Genomic DNA, 27,040 nt, shown 5'->3' with positions numbered 1-27,040 from the left:
CACGCACAAAATTTTTAAGGTTCCTGTCAGCATGTTTGTCCTATATGGGCAATGTTTTTTATAGTTTTGCTCAGTGTTGGCTGCATTTAATCAACTTCATAGTTGATTCATAGTTGATAGTTAGTGGAAAAACTAACAGTAAGATTTATCAGAGTGAAGAATAGATGTAAGTATGATTTCCACAACTAAAATTTTACTCTGTCATGTAAGATGACTGACATCATAGGGGCAGTGTCAAATGAGGCATCCTTTTAAATTCTGTGGTGAGTTTTCATATGAGATTTTGAGGCGGTATAATTTTTCTTTTGTTTGTGACTCTGCTACCATTTTAAAACTACTAGCATTTATTGGAATTGTAGAGTGGGTAGAGGCTCTATTCAGGCATCAGAATTGCAGCTTTCAACATAAGCATAAAATCACCCTTGCACAAATGCAGTGGCTTTTGTGCAACAGAGACAAGATAGCAGTAGGATGGTAGTAATTAAATTGATAAACAGTGAGTTATACCAGTGAGGCATCCAGCAGAGGAGAGGTGAACAAAGGTGTTACAAAGCTTTTAGCAATTTGTAGAATTAATTGGGACTTTGCGGTCATAAATTAAAATCTACTTCTCCAGGAGTCAACTCCCAGTAAAGTTACATAAAGTACAAAAATATGTCTTGCTAAAACTTTCTAACTATAGTCAGAGCATTGAAACCAGTTACTTAGGAAAGTCCAGGAATCCCTATCTTCAGATTTTTTAAAGAACAAATTAGGCTAGTCAAAGTAACTGTCAGGAATGATCAAAATGTACTTGATCCTGTCACAGGCATGGGGGTGGACTAGATAACTTTGGCACCTGGGGGCATGATGGGAGACCTGCATTATTGTTTTATGTGTCAATGTTATTTCTGTTTTTACCTATAAGCCTTCTAATTTTGAATGATGTCTTGAAATCTAGGACTCTCCTGTCTCAGGGGACTTTCCAGCCATACTCCAGATACAAAAAACCCTCTCTCCACAACTGTTGCATTATTGGCTGCCAATTCTCCACTGCCAAAACGAGGGGAAGAAGGTAGTCGCACACCCTTCTGTAAGATAGGGATTAGGCCAGTCTCCAGGAAGCTTAGAGATTTGGGTTTGAATCCCCTCAGGATGAGGAAGGCATACAGGCGGAATCTCCCACTTCTTGGGTAAATCCTCTAACTGGTAAGTTATTTGGAAAAGGAGGGCAAACCCATTCTGACTTGTGACTGGGACTAAAGCTGATCCCAGCTACCCCCTTCTTACCTAACAGGCCACCAACTTTAGGATGGGAGATCTATCAATTTTCTGACACCTATTCACACAACTGGGACCCATTCTGCTTTGAACCCTGACATTTTACAAGCCTATGGTCCAATTTATTCCATTTTGTGTACATTTTTAATTTTTGAAACTGCTGGACCAATCAATACAACCACAAAGAGACCTGAAAAAGTAATAGCAGTAGTAGCAGCAGCAGTAGTAGTATTTTGTGGGGTGTTGTTTTTCATTACTGCATGTTGGTAAATGTATTATTCTCTTTAGATACTATTTTTCTATTCTTGACCACAGACCTTTTAAGGGTTAAGCCACTTGGTAGCTTATAAAAGCAGAGTGGGAAGTGCTTATGTGCATCTAAAAGCTTTTTAGCACAGCTTTTCTTGGAGAACAGTACAACTGCAAGCTATTTGAAAATAACTTTAATTTGCTAGCAGTTGATGATGGTCCTTCTGTATAAAAATTACCATGTACACAATAGTGAGTGCCAGCTGCTGTATAAGGCTGATGATTCTCATCAAATTTTATTACTGAAAAATAAAAATTAACAGATGAATCCTAGTTACCAGGGTTACAGAATTACTTTGAACAGTATGTATCAACTCCAGCATTTCACTGTAGTTTTATAATCTTTTTAAAGGAATTTGCCATCTGGGAAGCATTACTTTAGTCTATATTGAGACAAGAGCTAGAATTTCAATATTAAACACTTGAAGAATGGGGTTTTTTTTCAACTTAGATTTGCTTTAAAAAAGTTCACATTTCTTCTGAGATGTAAAGTTCTTGAGGGAATTCTTTCTGTATGTGTGATCCATACCATACAGGAAAATGTACTCTTCATGCATCTACAAAAGTAATTTAAGCTTAAAATCAATAATTAAAAAATTACCAAACTTTTCAAATTAAAGCCTTCTACATGTGCTGAGCTCTGAGAGCCAACACATGGTCAGCCCTTTTGCAGTCACTCAAAATGAAAAGAAAGCATCAATAAATGGAAGAGCCAATTACAGTTGCAGTCCTTGTATTTGAGGGAATTAAGTGACCTCTCTAGTTCCTAAAGATGCTACTTCTATAGCAGTTCATAGAACTGAACTGGCATCACATAGTGATTGGGGTAAACCACACAAAAAGGCTCCTCCTGTACATCAGGGAGCACAGGGAAGCATGCAGCCTTCTATATAAATGGCATAAATAAGCTTTACAACAGTTATGTTACATTCCAAGTTATTGAACTGATAAAGCACTTAGGCTCCTGAATGTTTGGCACTACAAAGCCTAAGTACCTCATCATGGGCAGATACAAGATTTTGAAAATGGCTATGTAGACAGTAGGATAAATCAACACAATGAATATTTTTCTCCAGTTAAAGAGAAACTAGAAGATTTACAAACATGTGAGGGGCCCACTCTTTATTGGAATGTATGATAACATTTTTAAAAATGCAACAAACTAGGAAATATAGTAAAAAATATAGTTGTATTAGTCCTGAAGTTATCAAAGTTAAATGTGCATTGCTTATTCATTCAGATTTGTAATACAAAATGTAGCCTTCTTGAGTGTCTTGATAGTGCACTTCTCTGTTACTCATTATCACACCCAAGTTTACCTAAGTTAAAATAACCACACTTGAATTAAGGTTTTAGCTAGACCTTAAAACAGTCTGCAGGGCTGTGAAATAGAAGAGAGATCACCAGGAATGACTAACAGACAGCAAAATTGCAGAAGAAAGGATGGATTCATTAATAGAGCAGCAAGATCCTGAAAAAGAAAGGAGAGCCATTAACATCTGTGGAGCAGAGAGATTGCCAGGAATTAGGTAGATTATAGTGAACTATGAGGTTGGTTGACTTCTTCCGCACTGCCTGAATAGAAATGCTGCTTCCCTTCAGAAGCAGTTGATTTTAAAATTTGGGTGGAAAAGGAATCAAGGGTGGGAGTGCGTGCACCTGCACCACTGTACCCTTTCTGGATCCCCCTCTGTGCCTGGTCTCTGGGGTGAAAATCAAAACCTTATGGCCAGGTCTACATGGGTGTGTTAATGTACAATAGCCTATTTTACTGCATATTAAAGCAGCATATAAAAAAACATGCTATTATGCCAATGTGCAGTAAAATAGTCCACTGCACATTAAGTGTCACCTAAAAAGCGTGTCTGGATGCTACTGTGAATTAGGGCAGACTAATGCACATTGATTTAGTTGGAGGTACTAAATTTAATGCACATTAGGAAGAGTGAATTAATACACATGTACATGTGCCCTTTGTGAGGTGTCTGGGCTCCCTGTCAAGTGCATGAGGAAAGCTAGGAAGAAGATTCAATACAGGCAGCATGCTAAAGCTGCTTAAAATTAGCATGATCTGCATGAAGCTGCAGAGAACCAGAAAAGCATTGAGAATAGAGGGGCAGGTCTTTAATTCTGTCTCCCAGAAGCCTCACAGAATCCACAAATTGGGACCATCTCCTGGAGGTAGATGCCTGTGGCTTTTCTTTCAAAATACTGAGCAGGGCTCACTTTTTTTCTTTAATAAGATGACCTGTTAGTTGTAGTCTGAGAGAATTTCAGAGGAGACTGGCAGATAAACACTAAATTTCTGGTTCCTGATCAGCTTTTGATGTGAAGTAGGCACTGGACTGCTTAGACCAGTCAAAACTTGGGGGGCTTGAATACGCAAGCAGAACTAAAACTTCATGGTCACATACTGTGGCATTTATGGAACCAAGATACCACCAAGGTTAGGTGTTAGCTGAATGAGGTTTTAAGACTCACAGCCTTGGACTTACTTCCCTCAATGCCACCAAAATTCCATTTTAGACACCCAGGTCTTTTCTTGGATGTGGTCCTAATAGTTAGATTTAAATTCCAGTAAAATCACTGAGGCCATATTCAGACGATCATGGATGTTTGTTTTCCCTGAGACAAATAGCACCTTGTGCTGCTGCTACTTGTCCCTGGGAAACACCTGTGCCATGCATGCTCTGGCACATGGCAAGTTACTCCAAGTGACTGGGACCAGCAACTGTGCTGGCCCCAGCAGCTATATCTGTGGTTCCAGGGGCCTTGAGGAGCTGCAGCCATGGCATTCCTGCAGCTGGGAGCCTGGCTGGCCACCAGAGCTTGGCTCTGGATGGCCAGGCTCCATTTTTGGGCCAGAGGCACTGCCACCATGTGTACTGCCCTGATATGTTTTGGTGGGATTTATTTTTTTACCCTGGGATTTATATATATGCACCCTCCTAAAATATTATATATTCTCTATATATAGAAGCCTAAGTCTATCTGTCTCTCTATCTGTCCATAACACTTTATTTGCACTCTGATTGGTTGTCTGAAACAACCAATCAGACTGCTCCAAGAGCATTCAGGACCGAAGCCAGCAGCCAGAGCTGCCATGACAGTGTGGACAGAGTGGGGGGCAGTACTGGCCTCACCATCACACCCCCTCCCTGCTCCTTGGAGGCAGTGGTGGTGGGTGGAGTGGGCCCAGACCCCAAGTGGTGGTGGAAGTGGGCCTGGGCCTGTTGTGGGGGCTGGGGAAGGGGAGGAGTGTACCCAGGCCCATTGGGGTGGTAGGGGGAGGGGAGGAATGGACCCAAATGAGGAGTGGGGGAGGGTGGACAGTGGGCTCCTTCCCTGCCTGCCCCCCCTGTCATTTGCTTGTATGTATGTATGTGTGTATTATGTATGTATTAGGGCTGTGCAAAGCTTCAGTCACCAATTCAATTCAGAGTAGATTTGACCAAATTTGGTAGCTGAATCTCCAAGTCTCAATTGAATTGGGAGGCCCATTAAAAGGTCCAAATTGAATCCAAAGCCTCTGAATTGATTAGGAAAAGATTCACAGCTTTGGATTGACTGGGGGGAGGCAGGCACAGCTGGGCAGCTGCAGGTTCTCTGTCTGGGAGCTGGGGTGGCTCAGCCCCAGTGGTTGGAGCTCCTAGACAGCACATGGCACCCTGCTGAGCCATACTGCACCCATGCCATGGGGCAGCTGCCACATGGGTGCCAGGTGTGCAGGGGCAATCCCTGCTGCCCCCCACTGACCTATGCTGTGTGGTGGGGCTCTGCCACAAGCCTTCAGATGTGAGGCAGGTATCAGGGGTGGGGCTGGATGGAGGGGAGATTGAAGCAGAGGTTGTGGGGCGGAGGGGCTCTGAAATGTGGTCTCAGAGCCCTCACAACTGCTGCTACTGCTGGTGAGTGTGTGGGTGGGATTGATTCCTGGACTGCTGGGGCTGAGCGGTGGGGCCATCAGGAGTGGTGCTGAGGGGGATGTTTGGGGCATGGGGTCTGTGCAGGGAGCCTCTGCCAGGAGGCTCCAGAGCCCCCACAGCCCCTGTTGCAGGCAGGGGGCCTTCTCCAGTAGCTCCACCCACCTTGGGAGAGACAGGCACAATTGGAGAAGCCACAGGAGATCCTGCAGCTGCCCAGCTGTGCCTGCCTCTTCCTGGCTGATCCTAATTTCTGCTCTATCTATCTATCTATCTATCTATCTATCTATCTATCTAATAAAATCAGGCTGTTATAAGGGAAATCTATTTAAATGCATATTATAGTAACACTAGTGAACAGTAATAGTTTCTTTATAAGTATTAAAAATTGTATTAAACATTATTGCTGTATATAGAGAAGAACACAAAGTATTTACATATGCAGTAGAAGAGTTGTCTTGGTGTTTATGTGTGACTGCAGTAAGAAATTTAAGAGTAAGCTTTTGGGAAATAAATACTGATTAAATAAATATTTATTTAACCTGTTGAAATTACCACAGGTTAAATGATTAATTGGTGGGTTCAGGGATAGGGACAGGTATGGCAGTTAGGCTCCAGCCTGGTTCTGCGAAGTTGGGGTGGGGGGAGCTGCTGAGCCCTGGGCTGGCACCTGCTTTGCCCTTCTCTGCTGTGGAGGAGGGCCGCACCCTCCTGCCCTGAGCAGCATGGGGAGCCAGAGGCCAAAGAAGCTCCACCAAGGAGATAGCACAGCCCAGGAAGCCCCGGGAAGCAGCAGCCACCAAAGGGCTGCAGCCACCGGCATGTGTGGTGGCTTTCTGGGGCCAGCTGCATCAGGTTAGGAGGGAGTGGGGAGGGGAGAGGCAGGCAGCAGCCAGTAAGGGGCTTTATCAGGCCACTGCAGCCACTACCACACTGTGAGGGAGGGAGCAAGCAACCCCTCCCTCTCCTCTCCTCTCCCTTCTCCCCTTCTCACTCCTCTATCCCCACCTCCCACTGCATAGCCTAGCTATTAGATATTAGTCGCCCCTTACCTGCCTCCTGCCCTGCCACCTTATGGTTTCTGCTGGGGCACCACAGGGCTTCCTACCACCCCTGGACCCTGGACTGCTCTGGGCCCCAGGCTAATTGATGACTTGTAAGCTAGAACCAGTTATCACTGAACTGCTCGGGAAAACAATTAATCGTTTAACCACTCACATCCCTAGTAAACTTACCTAAGTGTTCTTTGCTGGAGGAAGTTCTGTAAGCAGAGACTTTTTAGATAACGGGGCCGTTGTTCATTCAAGAAACAGGATTACAAGTCCCCACAAGAACGAGGAGATCTGTGTCTAGGAGGTTTTGGAGATTAATACTGAGCAGATGAAAGCCATTAGGGAAAGAGGGGCATCCAGCCATGTGATTGTGGTAGTTCCCTAGTGTTTCACATGTGGAAATTAAGTCATCTTGTAGTGCATTAAAGTTATAATCTATTTATAAAAAAAGGGGAGGGGGGTCTGCAGAATTTACATATTGCTTTGTACATTCATCTATGACATACTGGTAAAGACTTAAAGGGTACTACCCTTTATCTAGGTTAGAATTAGTATTTTAGGTTTTTAGCTATACACATTATCTGTGAGATGCTTTGATGTCTAAATCCTGTGAAAGAAGAGCTAGTCTTTGAAATGTCTGTTTAATTGTATGGAAGGAGAAAGCTGCAAGCCTTTTGGCCTACATCAGTCTTAGATAAAGAGCAAGAAATCATTTAGATGCAGTAAATTGTTTCACATGAAGCATTTTCAGCATTTCATCTTTTCAGATTATCCCAGTTTTAATGAAAAACCTATCTATAAGATTACATGTGGAAGATTCTAAAACCATAAATTGAAAGGGAAAATGTTGCTGAAGGGAAAGTGTTTATAAGCATTCCCATTCACTTTAGTAACTGCATGTTAGAATTGTATGTTAGTTGTGAGACAAGCTAGAGGTCTTGTTTTATATCGTCAACATAGTCAGTTACAGGACATAAGGGGGCATAAAATAGCTTATTATGTTTAATGAATGCAACTTATGTTCTGATCCTGCAGGTGTTTATATATGTGCCTAATTTAAACCATATGAGAGGTTCCATTTAAGCCCATGTGCTTGTACATACATGTACACAATTTTAAACACATGCATAAGGGTTTTTTTGCAGGACCAGAGACAGAATGAGCACGATAAATGCCATATTTACTTGCATCTAAGATGACCCTGAATATAAGACAACCCCCCAGTAATTAGATTCTATACTTGGAAAATTATAACAAATTTATACAATTTTCCTTGTATTTGAGTTTTGCCTTGAATTTGTCCCCTTCCTACTACTACAGCAGGAAAAATAAATCTAGGGGTGCCCCTTGCCCTTTGCCTGTGCCAACTTACTCCTTCTGTAGCTCCTTTCCCCCTTCCCTTAATTTCTGACCCTGCTCTCCTTGAGCACAAAGAAGTGACAGGCAAATTTGAAAATACTGACTTTGAAATAAATATACCTTTAGTCATTTGCATACAGACAGATTATTACAGGTACCCAGAGATTTCATAGTTTTGTTTCATTGTTGGTTCTGAGTTTAAAATATGGTTTTTGAGCTATGATTTAAAAGCAAGAGGATATCAAGACTTTTGCATCAGAAGAGTAGTGTATTATTAAATTTATTTTCTAAAAATAGAAAATTTTTGTATTTTAAAAGGTTGATAATATTAAGATGTGATGTAAGTGCCACTGATAAAGCAAGCTGAGGTAAGAAAAAAGAGTCTTAAGTATTTGCAAAGGAGGCCTTTGGCTAACTCTTTTCTCCAATGTGTTTATGAAAGAAAATTTGACTTGAACTAGATTTCTTCACCTGATTTTACTAGAAAACATTACACAAGATTCCTCTACACTATAGGAAAAAGGTAAATATAATTAAGGAGTTTCCTTGCTGAAAACTGAAGCAGGAATAGAAACATCTGTTCATCAACATTTTTTTCCAGAAATAAGTATATCGCCTAAGGATGACCTCTACAAATATTGAAATGCTGCACTTGCATTAATTCCAATCCCAGGGCAAATCTTGCTATTTTTAAACCTATGAATTACGTCCATTGTGCCCACACATTACATACTGTAGGATCAGATCCTGCACATTAATAACATACTGCTTCAGTTAATAGGCAGATGTTGCTTTTGATGTGCTTCATCCTAATTAAATCATATTTTTCAGAAGTATAGAGATTTGCAAAAGAGTAGAGATGAAATCTTGGCCCCATTGAAGATTAGGAACAAACTCTCACTGAAATCTTGGTTTTTTTAAAATCATCCTGGGTTTGCATCAAGTCTACAGATGGAGCAGCAGAGATGTACTTGACCCTGAGCACATCTATACATGCTATTAAGATGATGCAATGAATTCTGGTGCAGTTCACGCTGGAGTTTATTGCTTCTGGGCACATTGGCCCGGACTGCAGCATGTTGAGCTAGGGCAGTGCAGTGCCATCTGGCAGGGGACCCAGCTAGCCCTGCACTGTAACAGCCTCATGCCCCAACCAGCCCCAGTCACTGTCAACACGTGCATTGTGGTAGAGTAAACAACTCTGCCATAAGATAGTACTTGTGTTGGGTAGTACTGTCCTATGGTAGAGTTAATTAGTTGACTCCGGCCTAATAGTGTTGCATGTGTAAATGATGACATGTTACTGTTGAGCTAATTAGTCAACTGCAGTAAAGCACACATGTAGATGCTCCCTTTTCCCCCCACCCCCAAGTAGGGTAAAAGGAGCCTTGTTGAAGTTAAATATACACACACATATATCTGTGTGCATGTATGTATGTATTCTGACTTCTGTATCTGCTTTTAAATAAATAATGCCTGTTTCTGTAAAAAAAAAAAAGAAAAAGAAAAAAAAGAAATGAGTTACACAAGTGATCACAAAAGATCAAAACTAGGGCAGGTCCCTTCAGATTCTTGGGTTTGTTTGACACTTTCTCATAGGAACCCTGGAAACTGAGGATTCTGTACTTTTTTGATAAATTTTGACACATTTGTCTAATCCATGTATTTTTACATACAGAATAATCTGCTATATAGTTATTTAAAGTGGAAAAGGGAATTGTTGTGAGATCAAAATGTTGACAACTTTATGTACTGGCATCTGATCTCATATATTTACCAGACACTTCACTGGTTAGCCAGGTCCTGGCCAACAATCAGTCCTTTTCATTAGGAAAGAACTTTTGTAGTAACTTCCAGCATCTTCAGTACATACTGTTATACAATGTAAAACTGCTCTTATTGATTTATGTTACCATAATGTGACTGGTTATTGCATTTCTACTTTTCATGTTAAGTTAAAATTATAATAAGAACAATGAATAAAGCAAATCTATTTCCCTTTTTCCAGTGTTCTGTTTCCTGTGGAAAAGGTTTGAAGTACCGTGATGTACATTGTGTTAACAGCTTCCAAGTTAAATTAGAGGAAGAAAACTGTAGACATTTGAGGAAGCCACGAACCCACAAAGTTTGTAGAACTGGTAGATGTCCTGCATGGAAGGCCAACAGGTGGATGGAGGTATGTACAATTCACTGTAATTACATGCCATTTCTTCTTATGAGCAAAAGAAAAAGGCCATGTTAATGACATACTGCTTCAGTTAACAGACAGAAGTTGCTTTTGATGTGCTGCACCCTAATTAAATCTTATTTAATTATAAAGTGGTTCTTTCCAAAATGTTGCTTTTATCTTTAAACTAAATCACAGAAATGTCTGTGAAATCAGATTTGGCAATGTGCATCTGCTGCTGAATAGTGTCATGGGGATCTCTTTTTGCAAGGTGGGCTATTCTTGCAGGAAATGTAGCCTAATTTGTAATCTCTGAAGCTAATATGTAAGGTAAACATTTGTATCTTGCAATTTTTAACCAAAGCGGTATACCTTTTAAAGATTTTTTTTTTCCAGTATGTAAGGGATTACGTGGCAGGCTGATTAGCATTGCTGAGTAATGGTGTCTAGATGCAAATAGCACCAAGCAGATGAGCACTGAGAGGACTTAAGCAGTTATGTGAACGTTCAGTGGTGGCTGACACTTAAAGGAGGACTTCACCAGTGAAAACCTAAGCACCAAGGGAGTTTGAGCCTATAAGATTAGGTGGGAATTTTGTGAATGCTAGTTAAGCTAGATATTAGAAGTTAGGGCCTAAAGTAAGCTATAAATCTGGCTTCTGAATCTACTTTTGAAAACCCATAGCCAGGTAGAACAGGTTAGTATACCAGTCTGCTCTGTCCCTGGTTCAGCACTATGTGGAGAAAAAGGAAGTTATAACAAGTGACCTGACAAGTCCCCTTCTCTGTTATACCCAGCAGAGAAACTACCCCTGACTATACATACCTATGTCTGTGGCACAAACTGGTAATGTATGGTACGTAGCCAACCTTTCTTTAACTCCTTTTTCTTATAAATTGCTATAATATTTTATTTTTCCAATTTTTCCATACAGAGGGCACTCATTCCACTCTCTGTTTCCCATTTCCCATTCTAAGATGATAATTAATAGGGCTGTGTGAAGCTTTGGTCACTGATTCAATTCAGAGGAGATTCAGCCTGATTTGGTGGCTAAATTTCTGAATCCAAATTGAATCAGGAGACCCATTAATCTCTCTGAATTGAATCAGGAGCTACCAAACTGATTCAGAGAGATTCGGAGAAATTTGACGATTCGGCCATAGTTACAGCTTTATTTGTGTTTTCTACATACCTCGAGATACCAGGTGAATGCTGAGATGGTGGGGTGGATGGAGTGTCCCATAGGAGTGCCGGGGGGGGGGGGGTCCCCCATGCACTCAACAGCAGACGCAGAAGTGGACCAGAAGTACTTCTGTCCACTTCTAGGTCCATTGCCAAGCATGCAGGGGACACCCTCTTCACCCCCCAGCCCAGCAACTGGTGCCTTCTGGGTTTTGGGGGGGCACTAATCGCCAGGCTGATGGGGTGCAGAGGGGTCCTCTGTGTGCTCAGCAGTGGACCTGGAAGTGGACTGGAAGTAGATTTAATAGATTTCATAGGGTTGGAAGAGACCTTGGGAGATCATTGAGTCCAGCCCCCACTGAAGTCAGCTAGGGTCAAAGGGTCCTAGCAAGATAAGTGTCCAAATGCTTCTTAAAGGAGTCCAGAGTAGGTGCTTGCACCAAGGGAACCTATTCCAGGCCTTGGGGGCTCGGACAGTAAAGAAGCTTTTACTTATGTGCAGCCTAAAACAGTCTTGGAGGAATTTATGACAGTTGGTCCTTGTCATCCCTTGGGGTGCTCTGGTGAACAGATGTTCCCCCAGATCCTGATGCACACCCCTGATGTACTTATAGGCAGCTACCAGGTCACCCCTGAGCTTGTGCTTTTCCAGGCTGAAGAGTCCCATGGCTCTCAGCCTCTCTTCATTAGGCCTATTATCCTGCCCTCTGATCATGTGCATAGCTCTCCTCTGGACTCTCTCAAACTTCTCAACATCCTTCTTGAATTGTGGAGCCCAGAATTGGATGCAATACTCCAGCTGCGGTCTCACCAAGGCTGAGTATAGCAGAAGGATGACATCCTGGGATTTACTTGAGAAGCATCTATGGATACAAGCCAGGATTTTGTTTGCCTTACCAGCTGCAACTTCACATTGGTGGCTCATGTTCATCTTGTGGTCAGTCATGACCCCCAAGTCTCTTTCGGCCTTTGTGCTAGCATACATAGCACTGCTGAGCCTATAACTGTGCTGTGGGGTTTTTTTTCCCAAGGTACAGTACCTTACATTTGTCAGTATTGAATATCATCAGGTTTGTATCTGCCCACTTTTTCAGCCTATCCAAGTTAGCCTGGATCACCTTCCTATCCTTAGGTGTGGATGCTCTAACCCAAAGTTTGGTGTCATCAGCAAACTTGGCCAGTCCACTTCTGACACCAGAATCCACATGATTGATAAAGACTTTAAAGAGAACAAGTCCAAGGGCAGAGCGTTGGGGGACACCACTGGTCAGAGAGTGCCATGATTCAGTTCCGTTGACCACCACTCTCTGAGTCCAGCCTCGGAGCCAATGTCACAACCAACAGACTGCCAAGGCCGAGGTTGGCCAATTTTTCCAAGAGGAGATTGTGAGACACCAGATCAAAGGCTTTTTTAAAGTCCAGATATATGACATCAATCTCTTGGCCCTTGTCCAGGTGATATGTCACCTGGTCGTAGAAGATGATGAGATTGGTCAGGCAAGACCTAGATGTGACAAACCCGTGCTGGCTGTCCCTCAAGATGTTGCCATCAGCCAGCTTGTCAACAATGGAGTCTCATGATTTTTTCTAGAATCTTGCCAGGGATTGAGGTCAATCTGATTGGCTTGTAGGTCCCTGGATCTACTTTCCTCCCTTTCTTGAATATGGGCATCACACTGGTCTTCTTCCAATCTTCAGGTACTTCACCTGAGTGCCAGGAGTTTTCAAAAATCTTTGTCAGTGGTTGGGCTATGACTCCTACCAGCTCCTTAAGTACTCTAGGGTGCAATCTATTGAATGTGTCCAGCCTCTCAAGGTGTTCCTTTACAAGGTCTACACTGATGCTGGGTATAAATTCACCCTCACCTTGGCTGTCCTGCATCTTGCTAGGCAGACCAGACCCTTTGGGTTGATGAAAAATGGACGCGAAGTACTCATTAAGCTGGTTAGCTTTTTCCTGGGTTTCAGTTGTCCCGTTTGGTTTAGCAGAAGTCCAGTGTTACCCTTGCTTTTCTTCTGACTCCTCACATGTCTAAAAAAGGGACTTTTTATTGTCCTTGATATGTGTAGCCAGGTGGAGTTCAGTTGCAGCCTTGGCTTTCCTGGTTTGCTCCCTACAGGTACAGACCAGTGCAAAGTAATTTTCCTTTTTGGTGATTCCTATTTTCAATCCTTTATAAGCCTCTCTTTTTTGGCATAGGAAGTTCCACAAGTCCCCTGCTGAGCCAAGAGGGTTGTTGTGCTCTTTTGCTACTTTTTCTTGAAGATGGGATGGACATCCCTTGTGCTTCCAGGATCACTCCCTTTAGGAGCAACCATTCCTCTAGGACTCCTCTCCCTGTCGAATCATGGTTCCTTAGTGCCTCGGCAACAAGCCTCCTGAGCTTAACAAAGTCAGCTTTCCTAAAGTCTGCATTGCTGACTGACTTGCCAGCTTTGTGATGGATAGTAAAAGTGACCAGCTCATGGTCACTGTCTTCCAGCTTTCCTTTGATCTTTAGATTGCTGACTAGATTGTCCCCTTTAGTCAGTTTCAGGTCCAGTAGCACTTTACCTCTTGTTGGTCCATAGACTTCTTGGGTCAAGTAGAGCTCTTCCACACATGTGAGGAAGCTTTGCAACTGTTCAGATTTGACTGAGTACTCTTCCCATGAGATGTCTGGGTAGTTGGAGTCTCCTATGACAACCATGCACTGAGAACATGTAGCCTCAGCCAGTACCTTGGCAAGCTTCCCTGGTCAAGCTCTTGTTCTGGGTTAGGTGGTCTGTAGTAAACTCCTACCATTGTATCCCCTGTGCCAGGTTCCCCATGTATTTTAACCCAGAAAGTCTCTAGTCACCCTTCTTGGGTGCCAATGTCAGTTTGCAGGGATGTGTAGCTGTCCTTGACACAGAGAGCTACACCCCCTCCCCTTTTATCTGCACGATCTCTCCTGTACAGGGTATAGTCATCTATACCTATGGCCCAGTCATAGTAGATAGTCCCACCAGGTCTCCATTATTCCTATGAAATCATAGTAATTCTTGTTTAGTTGGAGGACCAGTTCTTCCTGTTTGTTCCCCAAGCTCCTAGCATTAGTGTACGGACACATAAGCATCCTATTGGGAGCCCTAGGCATCCTTACATTCCCAGGAGGACACCATTCCAGGGCTGGGGTAGGAGTGGAATCCCTTGGGTGCCCATACCTGTTAATTTTGTAGGTATTGCCAAGTAGGTTAGCTTTAGTGGTTGTCCACCCATCCCCTGGTGGGCTTAGTTTAAAGCCCAGTAGAGTAAGTCAGCCATTCTGGCTGAGAAGAATGAGGTAGAGGCCGTCTTTTCCAGTACTTCTGGTCCACTTCTGGGTCTGCCGCCAAACATGGGGGGGTGGCCACCCCCGCACTTCCATGGGACGCTTCATCTCCCCCACCATCTCAGCATTCATGAGCCGCTTCTGGTACCTTGAGGTACGTAGAAAAAACATATAAAGCTGTGTCTATGGCCGAATCACTGATTTTCTGAATCAGAACTGAATCTTCAGATTCAGCCAAATCAAATCGGGACAGTGATCCAAATCAGTGAATCAAATCACTGTTCTCCAAATTGGGCCAAATCTGAATTGAATATTGCCTGCTTCACATACCCCTAATAATTAATCAAGTAACATGATCAATTCCATTAGTTAAATTTGAAAGAAGAATGTAGGGTTCTTTCGTAAAACATAAAGATATATTCAGTTTGATGTTTTAATACCCCAATATCGACCTGTCAATGCAGAGTCTCTTTAAGTTGATGAAAATGGTAGTTTGTTCTAGAAAGAGCGTGAAGCTGTGAATCAGTCATTCAATCAGTGCTAGATGTCACCGTGGAACTAACACAGCCTAATTGGTGATACCTGTATTTTCTCACATACAACACACCTTTTCCCCAAAACCAGCCACTGGGATTTTGAGTGTGAGTTATATGAAAGAAACATGATAAAAGCAGTTTCTACTACTTACCAGGCAAAAGTAGAAGTAAAATCTTCATGCGATCTGCAGGGAGCAGAACAATGAGCAACTTTGGCTCCCTTACTGCTAATAGACAATTACTTCCTACAAAGGAAGATTTGTTTTCTTTGTTCTGCCTTTCAAAAACAAAATGTATATCTTACTCCAGGGCATGTTGTGTGAGAAAAAATACAGTAGTTTAAAAGATCACTAGTGAAGCAATTTATAGTTAAAAGATATAGAGATAGTAAGGAGTTAGCTATTATTACAGTGCCAGGAGCAGCTATTGTATGGAAGTTTGGGAATGTGTTCCAGTATTAGACTCGCTCTGAAATGCTTTATTGCTTGTGCGTTAATAGATGTTTTGTTTTGCACCTTAAATTGAGATAGTCTGAGTCATCTTTGGCAAGTCTACCCTAGTCATGCACCTTGGTGAAAATATGTTTTACTGAATAACAGCATTACTACAAAATAATTATGCACCATAAATAATTTAATTTCAGTACTTTTCTTGTATTAGAACATAATTAAAGGTATTATCCTAATGGTTTGATATACTAAAACCAAAAATATTTTTTAAAGAATTATAAAGGGACAAACTTCATTTTACCAATTTCTCTCTTTGTTGTTGTCTGAAGTTAATTGCAATCTACCTGATGATCACTGGATGATGATGGATACTCCAAATAAACAAAATTTACTATATAGAATCTTCTGTCCTCATACTTACATGTAGACCCCAGAAAAGTTAATGACTGTGTTACAGAAGTGTCTGGAAAATAAAACCTTCAACTTTGCATCTGGGATTTTCAAATAAAATGAATAAAAAGACTGTGGGATGTGCCTTTCCTATTCAAATTGCATAGAGTTATTTATCTCTCTTTAAAAGCTGGACATTTCAGGAACTCTGCTGGGTATATAACTATGAAGGACGGTATCTTAAAAGGAAATACAGATGCAGGGAAGGTAGAAGAATTGCTTCATATGATTTAGTGGTTGCTGAAGTCTGGAAAAGATTGGATGGAAGTAATTAGATGAATCGTTAAAGAACATCTTTTCCTCTACCTGTGTGCATGAGAGGGAGAAATAGAGAAGAAAAGAGAGAGATTTTATTAATTATTGTTAATTTATAATACTGTATTATAAGAAAGTTAAAAGGAAAAGGTGAAAGTACATAGTGTATGTCCCTCTTCCATCCAGGCCCAGAACATGAGCCACTTGTCATGTGCAAAACACCTGTATTACCAGTTAAAGGAATCCCCTTCCCCCAACACCATTCATGGGATTACACAGTTAGAGCTAGCCATCCATCTTCCACCTTGCAGAATGGCCCCTTGATGACTCAGCATGACACAAACTAGTCTACATTTTCTTGCAAGATGAATTATCCAAATTGAAAGGAGAAATACACCTGAACCAGAAAATGTCAGACTTGTAAGACATTATAGGACATTGTCACAGGTGGCCCTAGCAAGATGGTTTATCTGTGGCTTTTCAGAGTCACCATCTTGGCCTGGGCCACTGGGAAACTGGTCAAGTTAGGTCATGCTTCCCCTTGGCCACTTGATACAGGATAGAGAAAATATGTACAGTCTTAGAGAAGCCCAAGTCCGGTGCACCAAAGAGGGTGCTAGGGAGAGCAAAGAGCAGATGCAACCTGGGGAAGCCCAGCAAGGTGTGGAGGGGAGAGAGAATGAACAGAGAACGAATACAGAGAATGAACAATGAGAACATGCATGTGCTACTTAGACTGACATGTGAATGAATACCTATAGTGACTGCCATTCTGCCCCATACCACGACTATGCAGGAACAATGACAACGTGAAATGTATGAGTAGAACCTTTTCAATTGTTTTCTATTTCTTGTTATAACAGAAGAATATCTATGTGCATATCTGAAACATGTACTTAGTCTTAATAATCATGTCTGAAGTCTAGGATTACATTAACTTTTTTAAAATGGCATTAATGAAAGTAATTAAATATTTATTTCAGCATGGGTCCCACTAGGCAGTCAGCCTCAGAACTTTATGAATATCAGTGTTCATTGGAGTTGTACCTGCACAGACATGGTCTCATGTCTCTGTCCTGGGGGCATAAATGCAAGGTGGTTGCAAATGCCCCCAGTTCTGTCTACCTGTGCATGGCAGTAAGAACGAGCAGTACTGTCCCATCTGCTACCCCCTTTACCTATCTTTAAAATTCTTTTGTTCCTCATAATTTACTAAGTGGAAACTAAGAAAAGTGACTGTTGGAGATCTGCTTCCACTTTCATCTCATGACAGGCTTAAAGCCCTTTGGTCACAAACAAATTTAGATCAATAATTAGAAAGAGGTTTCTAATGTTGGAGTGATGATGTTGTATCTATGGTGGTCCAGGAAATATGTGAGAGGCACAGATTGTTTTGGGTAGTGCCTTTAATTGAACTAACTGCATCATTGGGATAGACTTGGACACACTTTCAAATGCAAAGCATTCTTTATTAGGTCTGAGGGAAGAAGCAAGCACAGCAATGATTAAAAACAGTGTGGAGAGCTTTGAAATTGAAGAAAAGAGAAATTCCCAGAGGTAGCAGACAAAGAGAAGAATGCTTGATTAGATCAAGACCTTTCAAAAGGGAAAAAGTTTCCAAGCATTGGAGATGTAAAGTTTTGGGATGGTCTCCCCAAAGTATTGGGGTAGCTTAAAGATGAAACTTGATAACTTGGTGGAAGGGATTGTACAATAGGACAGAAGTTCTTGGCTTAGTAATTGAAGTATGTGATATGCAGCCTCAAGTGCTTAGTATCACCAGGTGTTACTTTGTGCCTGATAGCCTCTGTTATGTTGCAGAAACCCCAACTCAGTTTCTCTTGAGGGGATTGATGTTTGCAATGCTTATCTAAGTTCCTAAGGACTGTTTTTCCTAAAAGCAATGACATGTATACATTGTAATTAATACAGTTTAAATTGCCTAATTTGGCCTGCCCTAGTTTGGATTAATTTTAATCCCCATACAATGAGGATTAGTTAATTTGGACTGGAGCCAATTTTACTTAGGACTATACATGCCCACAGGCTTGTAGTAAGGATTAAGCCTAGAAAAACATAATGTCTCTAAATGGCTACATCTCAGATATTATATAACATCTCAGATGTTATAACCATTAGTTTTAACTTTTTTAAATGGTGATCATTTTGTGTTGTGTTCCCATTTTCTTTGGGAGGAATATACTATAGCTGATGTACTACATGTCCACAAAATAAATAAAGAAATAAAATAGATACTGGCATTTGAGCTTAAAATGAATACGTTAGACTTTATCACACAGCATCATAATTTAAGAAAATGTTAGTATATTTCATTACAAAATTTTTAAAAAGATGGAATCAATGTCATCTTGTCGCAGTTTGCATCAGGGGCATCTTTACAGATGCAGTTTGCATCAGGGGCTCCTGGGTGTGGGGTTTGAAGAGCTTTAGTTAAAGTGCTTCCACCACCATTTTGAAATGCGGGGATGTGTGAATACATGGGACACCAAGGCTGCTGGAGCATGCTAATTAGCACCCTCCAGCAAATTCAATGAATCGAGTGTGCTCCAACATGCTGTAATTACAGTGTGTCAGAGCAGATGTCCTGCACATCTCCAGGCACCCCAAGTGTCCAGTTTTCTGAAATTCTGAAGAGCTGCAATTATAGTTCATGCATTTAATGACAACAGCATACCCATAATCTTTAAAGAATTGAGCAAAATTAAGTGTATCCCTTTAAGAGAAAAATTTATGTTCTGTGTTGGCTATCCCATTTCAGTGAAACAGCTCAATAAAAGCACCCCAGGATCTGGATGTAACATTGCTGGAATAAGACATAGTTTCTACCTTATAGTTGGTGCAAGCAATATCTCTAATTAAGTAGTAATACTGACAATTGTTTCTTTCATAGCACCATATTCCACTTTTAGTGTGACCTAATAATCAATAATCATAAATGTTTATACCTCAAAATGTTTTATACATCATTCTCTAAAAAATAAATGGAGACATTTGATGTTTCAAAGATGTTATATATGTATATATTCATAGATATTAGGGTCAGAAGGGACCTCAGCAGATCACTGAGTCGGACCCCCTGTCCCAGGCAGGAAAGAGCGCTGGGTTCAGATGACCCCAGCCAGGTGCTTGTCCAGTCTCCTCTTAAAGACCCTCAAGGTAGGGGAGAGCACCACCTCCCTTAGAAGTCCATTTCAGATTCTGTTATCCCTTACGGTAAAGAAGTTCTTCCTGATGTCTAACCTGAATCTGCTCTCTGTCAGTTTGTGTATTGTTCCTAGTTACTCCAAGAGGTGCCCTGGTAAATAGAGCATCTCCTTTCCTTTGCTGTTCCCCCCAGATTAATTTAATTTGTAGGCGACCACAAGATCATCTTTCAGCCTTCCCTTGTGGAGGCTGAAGAGAGTCAGGTTCCTCAATCTCTCCTTGTAGAGCCTTACCTGTAGACCCCTAACTATATGAGTGGCCATCCTCTGGACCCTCTCAAGGTTATCCACATCCTTCTTGAAGTACAGCACCCAAAACTGGATGCAGTACTTCAGCTGTGGCCTCAGCAGTTCCACATAGAGGGGAAGTATCATCTCCCTTGACCTGTTTGTGGTGCACTCACTAATACAAGATAAAGTGAGGTTAGCTTTACTGATCACTTCATCACACTGGTGACTCATGTTCATTTTGGAGTCAACTATGACTCTGAGATCCTTTCTGCTACAGTACTGCTGAGAAGGTCATCCCCCCAGCCTGTAAGTGTATCAGTAATTTCTTCTTCCTGGGTGCAGCACTTGGCATTTGTCCTTGTTGAATTGCATCCTATTCTGTTCCGCCCACTTCTCCAACCTGCCCAGATCTGCCTGGATTTGTTCCCTGATCACTAGTGTGTTTACTTTATCCCATAATTTCATGTCATTCACGAATTTGGACAGAGTGCTCTCCACACCCTCATCCAAGTCATCAGTGAAGACACTGAACAGCACTGGTCCAAGGATTGAACCTTGGGGAACTCCACTGCCCATATCTTTCCAGGTCAATGCCGACTCATCAATCACCACACTCTGGGTGCATCCCATTAGCTAATTTGCCATCCACCTGACCGTGTAATCATCCACATCACAGCCACTCAGTTTATTTATGAGGATAGGATGAGATACCATATCTAAGGCCTTCTTAAAATCCAGGTAGATTAGATCTACCTCGTCCCCTGTGCCTAAGCATTTTGTGACCCAGTCATAAAAAGACACAAGGTTAGTCAGGCAGGATTTACCTGTTATGAACCCATGCTGGTTGCCTGTCAGCATTATTTTTCCTGTTGAACTCCCACAAATATGATCCTTACAAATTTTTTTCAAAGGTTTTCCCAAGGACAGAGGTGAGGCTAACTAGCCTGTAGTTACCCGGATCCTCCTTCCTCCCCTTCTTGAAAATAGAGACCACATTGGCCCTTTTCCAGTCCTCTGAGACCTGACCACAGAACCATGAGTGCTCAAACAACCATGCCAGTGGTTCTGCTATGACACTAGCCAATTCCTTCAGCACCCTTGAATGAAGATCATTCGGGCCTGCCAAATTAAACACATCCAGCCCCTCCAAGTTTCCCTTCACTAAGTTGACATTAACAGTTGGTGGCCTGGTTTCCCTCCTGTGCTCACATATAATCCAACTGGGAGATTTGTTCCGATCTGTGTTCAGGAATATGGAAGCAAAAAAACTCATTGAAGAGCTCAGCTTTGTCCCTCCTATCTGTCATCTATTGCCCTAGTCTGCCCTGTAGGGGTCCTATGTTACCCTGCACCTTCTTTTTGCTCCTTATATATCTGTAGAAGGACTTTGTGTTGTCTTTAATTTTCATTGCCAGCCTAAGTTTGATTGCAGCTTTGGCCTTTCTAACTGACTCCCTGCAAGTGCGAGCCAAGGACGTATACTCCTCCTTGCTAGCTACCCCCTGCTTCCACAGCCTGTATGCCTCTTTTTTTGCTCCTAGGCTTTCCTGGATTTCCCTGTTCAGCCAAGAGGGTTTCTTGGCCCCTTTGCCCTCTTTCATGTGCAATGGGATTGCCTCCTTCTGCGCCCAAAGGATTACTGGCTTTAGGAATGACAGCCCCTGGGGTATATGTATATGTATATGTATAAGGTATATGTATATATAGGCCTGACTTTGGAAAGTTCTGTTCGTATGTTGAACTTTGCATGTGTGAATAATGACTCTTCCCATTGTGACTGAAGTTACAGAATCACAAAAGGTGCCGATAGATGTGCAGGACGCCTGCTCTGACACACTGTAATTACAATGCATCACAGCAGACTCAATTAATTGAGTCTAATTAGTATGCTGTAGCAGCCTCGGTGTTTTGTGTATTCAGCATCTTCACACTTCAAAATGGAGGCAGGGGCACTTTAACTAAAGCACATTGAACAAACTTTACTTAAAACTCTCTCAACATCATTTTGTACTGTGGGAGGCTGAGTACACAAGGTGCTGGGGGCACTTTAATTAGAGTGGCTTCTGAGAACTGCTGTAAGCAAATTCTCCACCCCCGAGCACCTGTAAAGATGCCCAAAGACCATAAGTCTTTAGAAAATCAGAGTCTTTACTCTGTAAAACTTATTAATTTTATTATTTAAGATGTATTTTAATCGTAATTTTACAGTTTGATAATACATTTTCAAACATAAAGTGAAGAAGGTTTAAATAAACATTGTAAATTATGTGATCAAAACCAGTAGAAACTATATATGTGTAATACTGGTAATGTGCAAACACTGGTTTATCAGTGACATGAAGTAATGGAAAATTATATAACATTTTGACAAGTACCTTGTTTCATGTTGTCTTTGATTCCCCCCCCCCACCCTTTTAGTGCTCTGTGACCTGCGGGGAGGGAATTCAACAAAGGGAGGTCTACTGTAGGCTGAAGGGCAGGGGTCGAGTGAATGAAGCAATGTGCAGCCAGGATACACAGCCCCATAGCAAGAGACACTGTTGGCTACCATCCTGCATGCAGTACCAATGGCTGACAGATAAATGGCAAGATGTAAGTATGACCTTTCAATTTGAAAAAGCCATGTATTATTCCATTGGCATCTCAGGCCACCCTGCACCTGTCATGCATCCTGATTTGTGTATTCCTGTTCTTCCTTTATCATACAAGTATTGCACCCTCTGGTGCTTGAGGTACCTGATTTCCTTTCCTGGCAGTACTGTGTAACTTGTATTAGTTCATGTATCAGTCATGGCTCTAGTGAGGCCTACACTGCTTTATTAAAGCCTTTATGTACTCATATATATTAATCAATGGCTGTACTAATCAATGTTCCAGCAAGACTTACGTGGGAAATCCCGAGGCTTACATCCCTCCGTTGTGAGAGCTGAGATAAACATACTCTTTGCTTCCTCTTCCTTAACTACTTCCTGATCCACAAGCGGACCTTTCTGCTAGTTCCATGACAGCCTCATTACCTTAAGAGTCATTGTTGAAGGAACTGGTCAAAATCTTTTTGTGAAGTCCAGATACGCTACATCAACTGGATCATCCCAATCCATGGGCTTGTTGATGCCCAACAAAGAATGTCAGTAGATCAGTAGATACCTGGTACTATTTCTGAACAAGAAAAGGAATTAATTTCTTCAGTGGAGTACCAGCAACTAATTGAACAAGAATCAGATAAAATTGGAATAACTTAAAAAATTCTCTATAATTTTGCAAGATGGTGGGGGAAAAATAGGAAGTAATAATTTTAAAGTTACCCTCTGGCACCTACCATCTGCCAAATCTGTATGGAATATCCACTTCTTCTCAACCTGCTTCTAAAAAGCCAATATCAGCCATATGGATATTTCTCTTTCCTCTGGTGGTAAAGTGGCAACTGTGGCTACCAATAGTTATAGCAATGGTAAGACCCATCTCATTCCTTATGACAATGAAGGAAAACGTTTGGCTGTCAAAAGACAAAGAGTAGTTTTTTCACCTACTCTTAGTATCAGAATAGTGAACTACAATATACACCTTACCAACTTCATGTATGGGATACTGACTAGGTCAATCCAAGCGTAATTGGAGGACTGGCACAAATCAGCTAATTGGTTTTAATAAAAGGTCAAAATGTGGCAAAGTCTGCTCTTAGATGGTAAATAGTTAACCTGAGTAGTGTCATCTTCTGTCACCATTTCTGGTTAAGGTTACCTGCACTTTCAATTGAAACAGATCTTCTTTTTGAAAGAAATAAGCTGTTTAGCAATACAACAGATGAATAATTATTAGACAAGTTTTAAGATCATAGAAACCTAAAAAAGGTAGTAGGCAAAATCATTCGACTGATTCCTTCTGCCAGATTTTCAATCCTAATGTTCAGAGATCATGAGCAATCCACTTTATTATTTCCTCAAAAGAAAGCATGTAATCAACAGCAATTGGTTTCAGAAGATTAGGAAGTCGTTCTGACAGTATGTGAGAGAGAAGCAGCAACCAGCTTCTCCCTCAACCGTGATGTGAAGGTCAAGATGTGTGCTCTGATTTACACTAATCCTACCCAGTGATTTTATTTTTTTAAAACAGACTCCTTTTTGTGGATAGGCAGAAATGAGTAACATCAGAGAGTGGATACAGGAAATTACATAAATGGAGTATTCCATTTAGCTCAATACCTTACCTCCACCCAACCTCCCCCAAACACCGTTCCTGTTGAGAGATTCCTCTCATGAGTGAGTGCTTGGTATTGAAAATGTCATCCCTGATACTATCAGGAGAAATAGAGGAGGTACCAAAAGAGCTAGGAGAATCAGGTGGACCCAGAAATATTGAGTGTGTTTATGGCCTGCAGGGTGGTTAAAAGTCCTGTCACTTGTAACAGTGCATCTGAGCAGAAAAAACTTGTTTGTATGCCCCTATCTATATGATTGGCTTTTAAAATCAAAGACTTGTGAAGGTCTTCTAAAAATATTTGACATGTAACTTCACTGTTCAAAGACTTTGGTCTCTTAATAAATGTAAGTTTTGTTTACACCCTTTGCAAAGGATCTCATAACAGAATTCATGGACTCTTTGGAAAGCAAGGCTTTCTGGCAGCAGACCAATTTCAGTCTTCAGACTTCTATATTGCACAAGAGTATGCAGAGGACTGGCTATTTTTCTAGGTTTTTTTGCTTAATGACACAAGCAACGCTTGTTACTCTGCACACTAATCTGCTCATTACTCTGCACACTAATCTGCTCATTAGAATTTTACACTAACAAATGGCTACCACCTGGAGACCTTGGAACAGCATACAAACATTGCTAAATATATTAGAGAATGTAATGAGGTCTTTGATTTGGGGGACTCAGTGAGTTCAAGTGGTGAGAGCTATCCTATCCTCTGGCCCTAATTTTAATGATAAATCAGAAAACATCCAGGAGCAGCTGTGGTACATGTATGAAGAAATATCAGTGATATTGGAGCCCATTCAGTGTAATGTGGAGATGCCTCAGCTAAATACCTTGGGTACTATAGAACATTTAGCTCTGGAAACATGTTGCTTTGGAGTGCAGTACAGGCTGATTTATCTTTTGAATTTACCTCTCCATTATACTGCAGGTAATGATACTGGTTAGTATTGAGTGTGCTATGGCCCTGGCACCTTATGGCTTCACAGTATATTACCTAAAATGGTTATAAATGTGATATGCTAGATAGAAGTTGTAGAACTTCTATTCACAGTTCAGAAATGCTTAGACCACTGATTACTTTTAACAGGAAATACATATACTTGAAGAGTGAATGTGGATTTTCCTTTCACACCAAACAGTTCTATTTTCTGTCTAGGTATTCAGAGCTCTCTATTACAAGCAGAAATGCTTTTATATTACTGGCTATTCCTGATAATATATTCCATATGTTTGTTACTATTTGTTTGAAGTTCTATTGTTTAAATTCTTGCCCTGCCCATTCTTTCACGATCCTGGAATACTATACTGTATCTCCTGTGGAAATGGTGGATCTGAATGTGCTTGCTCATATGTATTCTACTCTGGGGATACTTACACGTTTGTGTTTGAGATTGGATTTTTCTGACCAGCAGTGTGCATTGGGCTGTCTCTGTCTGTGGTGCACTTCTACACAATTTTTATTAAAGTAGCATTTAGTCAGTTCATCAAGATTTCTTAATAACCTCATGTTTTCAATATATTTTTTCTAAAGACTAAGTTATCTGCTCCATGTTGCAGTATTTAATTGCATGTCTCCCAAATAAAAAAAAAAATCTTGTTTTCGGAAGGCAGAATGAAGACAAGATTTTGCTTTTAACCAAACTGTTCAGAATCAGTCTCCTTGATCGAGGTATACACCCCAGTTTTCAATGGCTAATTTTCAGGGGACAAGATGAATGTGGTATGTAAATAAATATGTTAATTGAAATGCTTTTTGCTTCCTGTTCTTTTACACAACATAGTCATTTTCACTCACCCATTATTCTGGTCTGACATTTTGTCATTTTGAAGTTTTAGCTGACTTTTTTCAGTGTAGTGCTCGTATCTGGACTTTGCAAACAAAATTAATTGTCTGGAGTCCAGACATATTCCATGCTGATATACAGAACAAACATCACTAAAAAATTCTGTTTCAAGGTTTTATTTCATAAATAGATTTGCTCTAGAAACAGTTCAAATGGACAATGTGTTTTTGTTCTACTCAGTGCTCAACATCATGTAGAAAAAAAGAAACACGTCGGAAGGTCAAGTGTGTGGATGAAAACAAAATGGAAGTGAATGAAAGTTTCTGTGATCCTATCACAAAGCCTCCATCAGCCAAGAAATGTTCGTTTTCTCCCTGTAATTATATTGTGATTACTGGAGAGTTATCACAGGTAAATGAATTGTATTGCTATCAGAATTTTTATCTCACTTCATTCATCAAAATGTATTATACCAGTATAAAGAATACATTGTGTATAAAAAGGTGGCATTTTAGTTCAAACCAGAATTATCCAAACTTTTTCCAAGTGGAACATTTATCCTGGGCATACGTTCTTGTTGTGACTCTAGTATTGTTGTCCTGAGTGGTCATGTCCCATGACTTTTGCAAGGATTATGGGGATTAGACTTTCAGTAAGAAACTATATCTAATTTTAGTGTGAGCTGGTGCTAAAATAAGGGAGTTGCTTTTAGTAGGAGGAACATTACTGAGGAGATAATTGATGTTTGAGCTGTGTTAGAGCACTGCTGGGTGGGACTAAAGTAGCAGTAAATAAGCAACCTTCTACTGCACCTTGTACTATACTGGGTGCATGTACATGTGAAATTAATGCTCAGTGATAAACTCCAGAGCTGTTTCAACCAGTCAACTGGTCCCAGGTGCAGTGTCTATACATGTGCCTGGGACCAGCAGCACTTCGAGCTGCGGCAAAGAAGCCAAGGGCTGGCAGCATGCACGGATGGTCAGTCACAGGCTCCACGTGGTGGCAGAGGGGCTAGCTGGGACATAAGGATGCTAAAGGGTAGGGCTAGCACCTTTGTGTCCCAGCTAGACCCTGTCACTGTCTACATGTGCATTTCAGTGGAGTAAATGACTCCACCATAAGCTAGTACTGTCCCCAGTAATAATGGCAGCTAATTAATCTACTACATCCTAATACCAACACTCATGTGCTAGCTGGGTGACCAGGGAGCCTGTTACCAGGGAGCCAGTGAACAGGGACTGCAAACAAGGTAAGCAGTTTTTAGGCAGTTGCTGGGGGCAAAAGGAAGAAGGAGAGAAGCCAGGCACCAGATCCTGCCCAGGGAAGGTAAGTGATCCAGCTACCTGTGCCTTTGGTTTT

The 27,040-nt window shown here is 41.3% G+C and overlaps 1 protein-coding gene across 2 annotated transcripts in view; it reads left to right on the top strand.

Annotated features, from left to right (window-relative positions):
* Positions 1-27,040, top strand: part of ADAMTS20 (ADAM metallopeptidase with thrombospondin type 1 motif 20) — a 178,580-nt gene that overhangs the window by 132,676 nt on the left and 18,864 nt on the right. For both annotated transcript variants that reach the window (XM_090042352.1, XM_090042353.1), the window contains 3 exons: positions 9,912-10,079; positions 22,110-22,283; positions 25,919-26,089. In XM_090042352.1, coding sequence (XP_089898478.1) covers positions 9,912-10,079; positions 22,110-22,283; positions 25,919-26,089 — 513 coding nt within the window. The remainder of the gene's footprint in view (positions 1-9,911; positions 10,080-22,109; positions 22,284-25,918; positions 26,090-27,040) is intronic.

This window comes from Crocodylus siamensis, chromosome 4 (genome assembly GCF_052110815.1).
Source record: "Crocodylus siamensis isolate JL-2025a chromosome 4, ASM5211081v1, whole genome shotgun sequence".
NCBI lineage: Eukaryota > Metazoa > Chordata > Crocodylia > Crocodylidae > Crocodylus > Crocodylus siamensis.
This window is presented reverse-complemented; position numbering and strand designations above follow the sequence as displayed.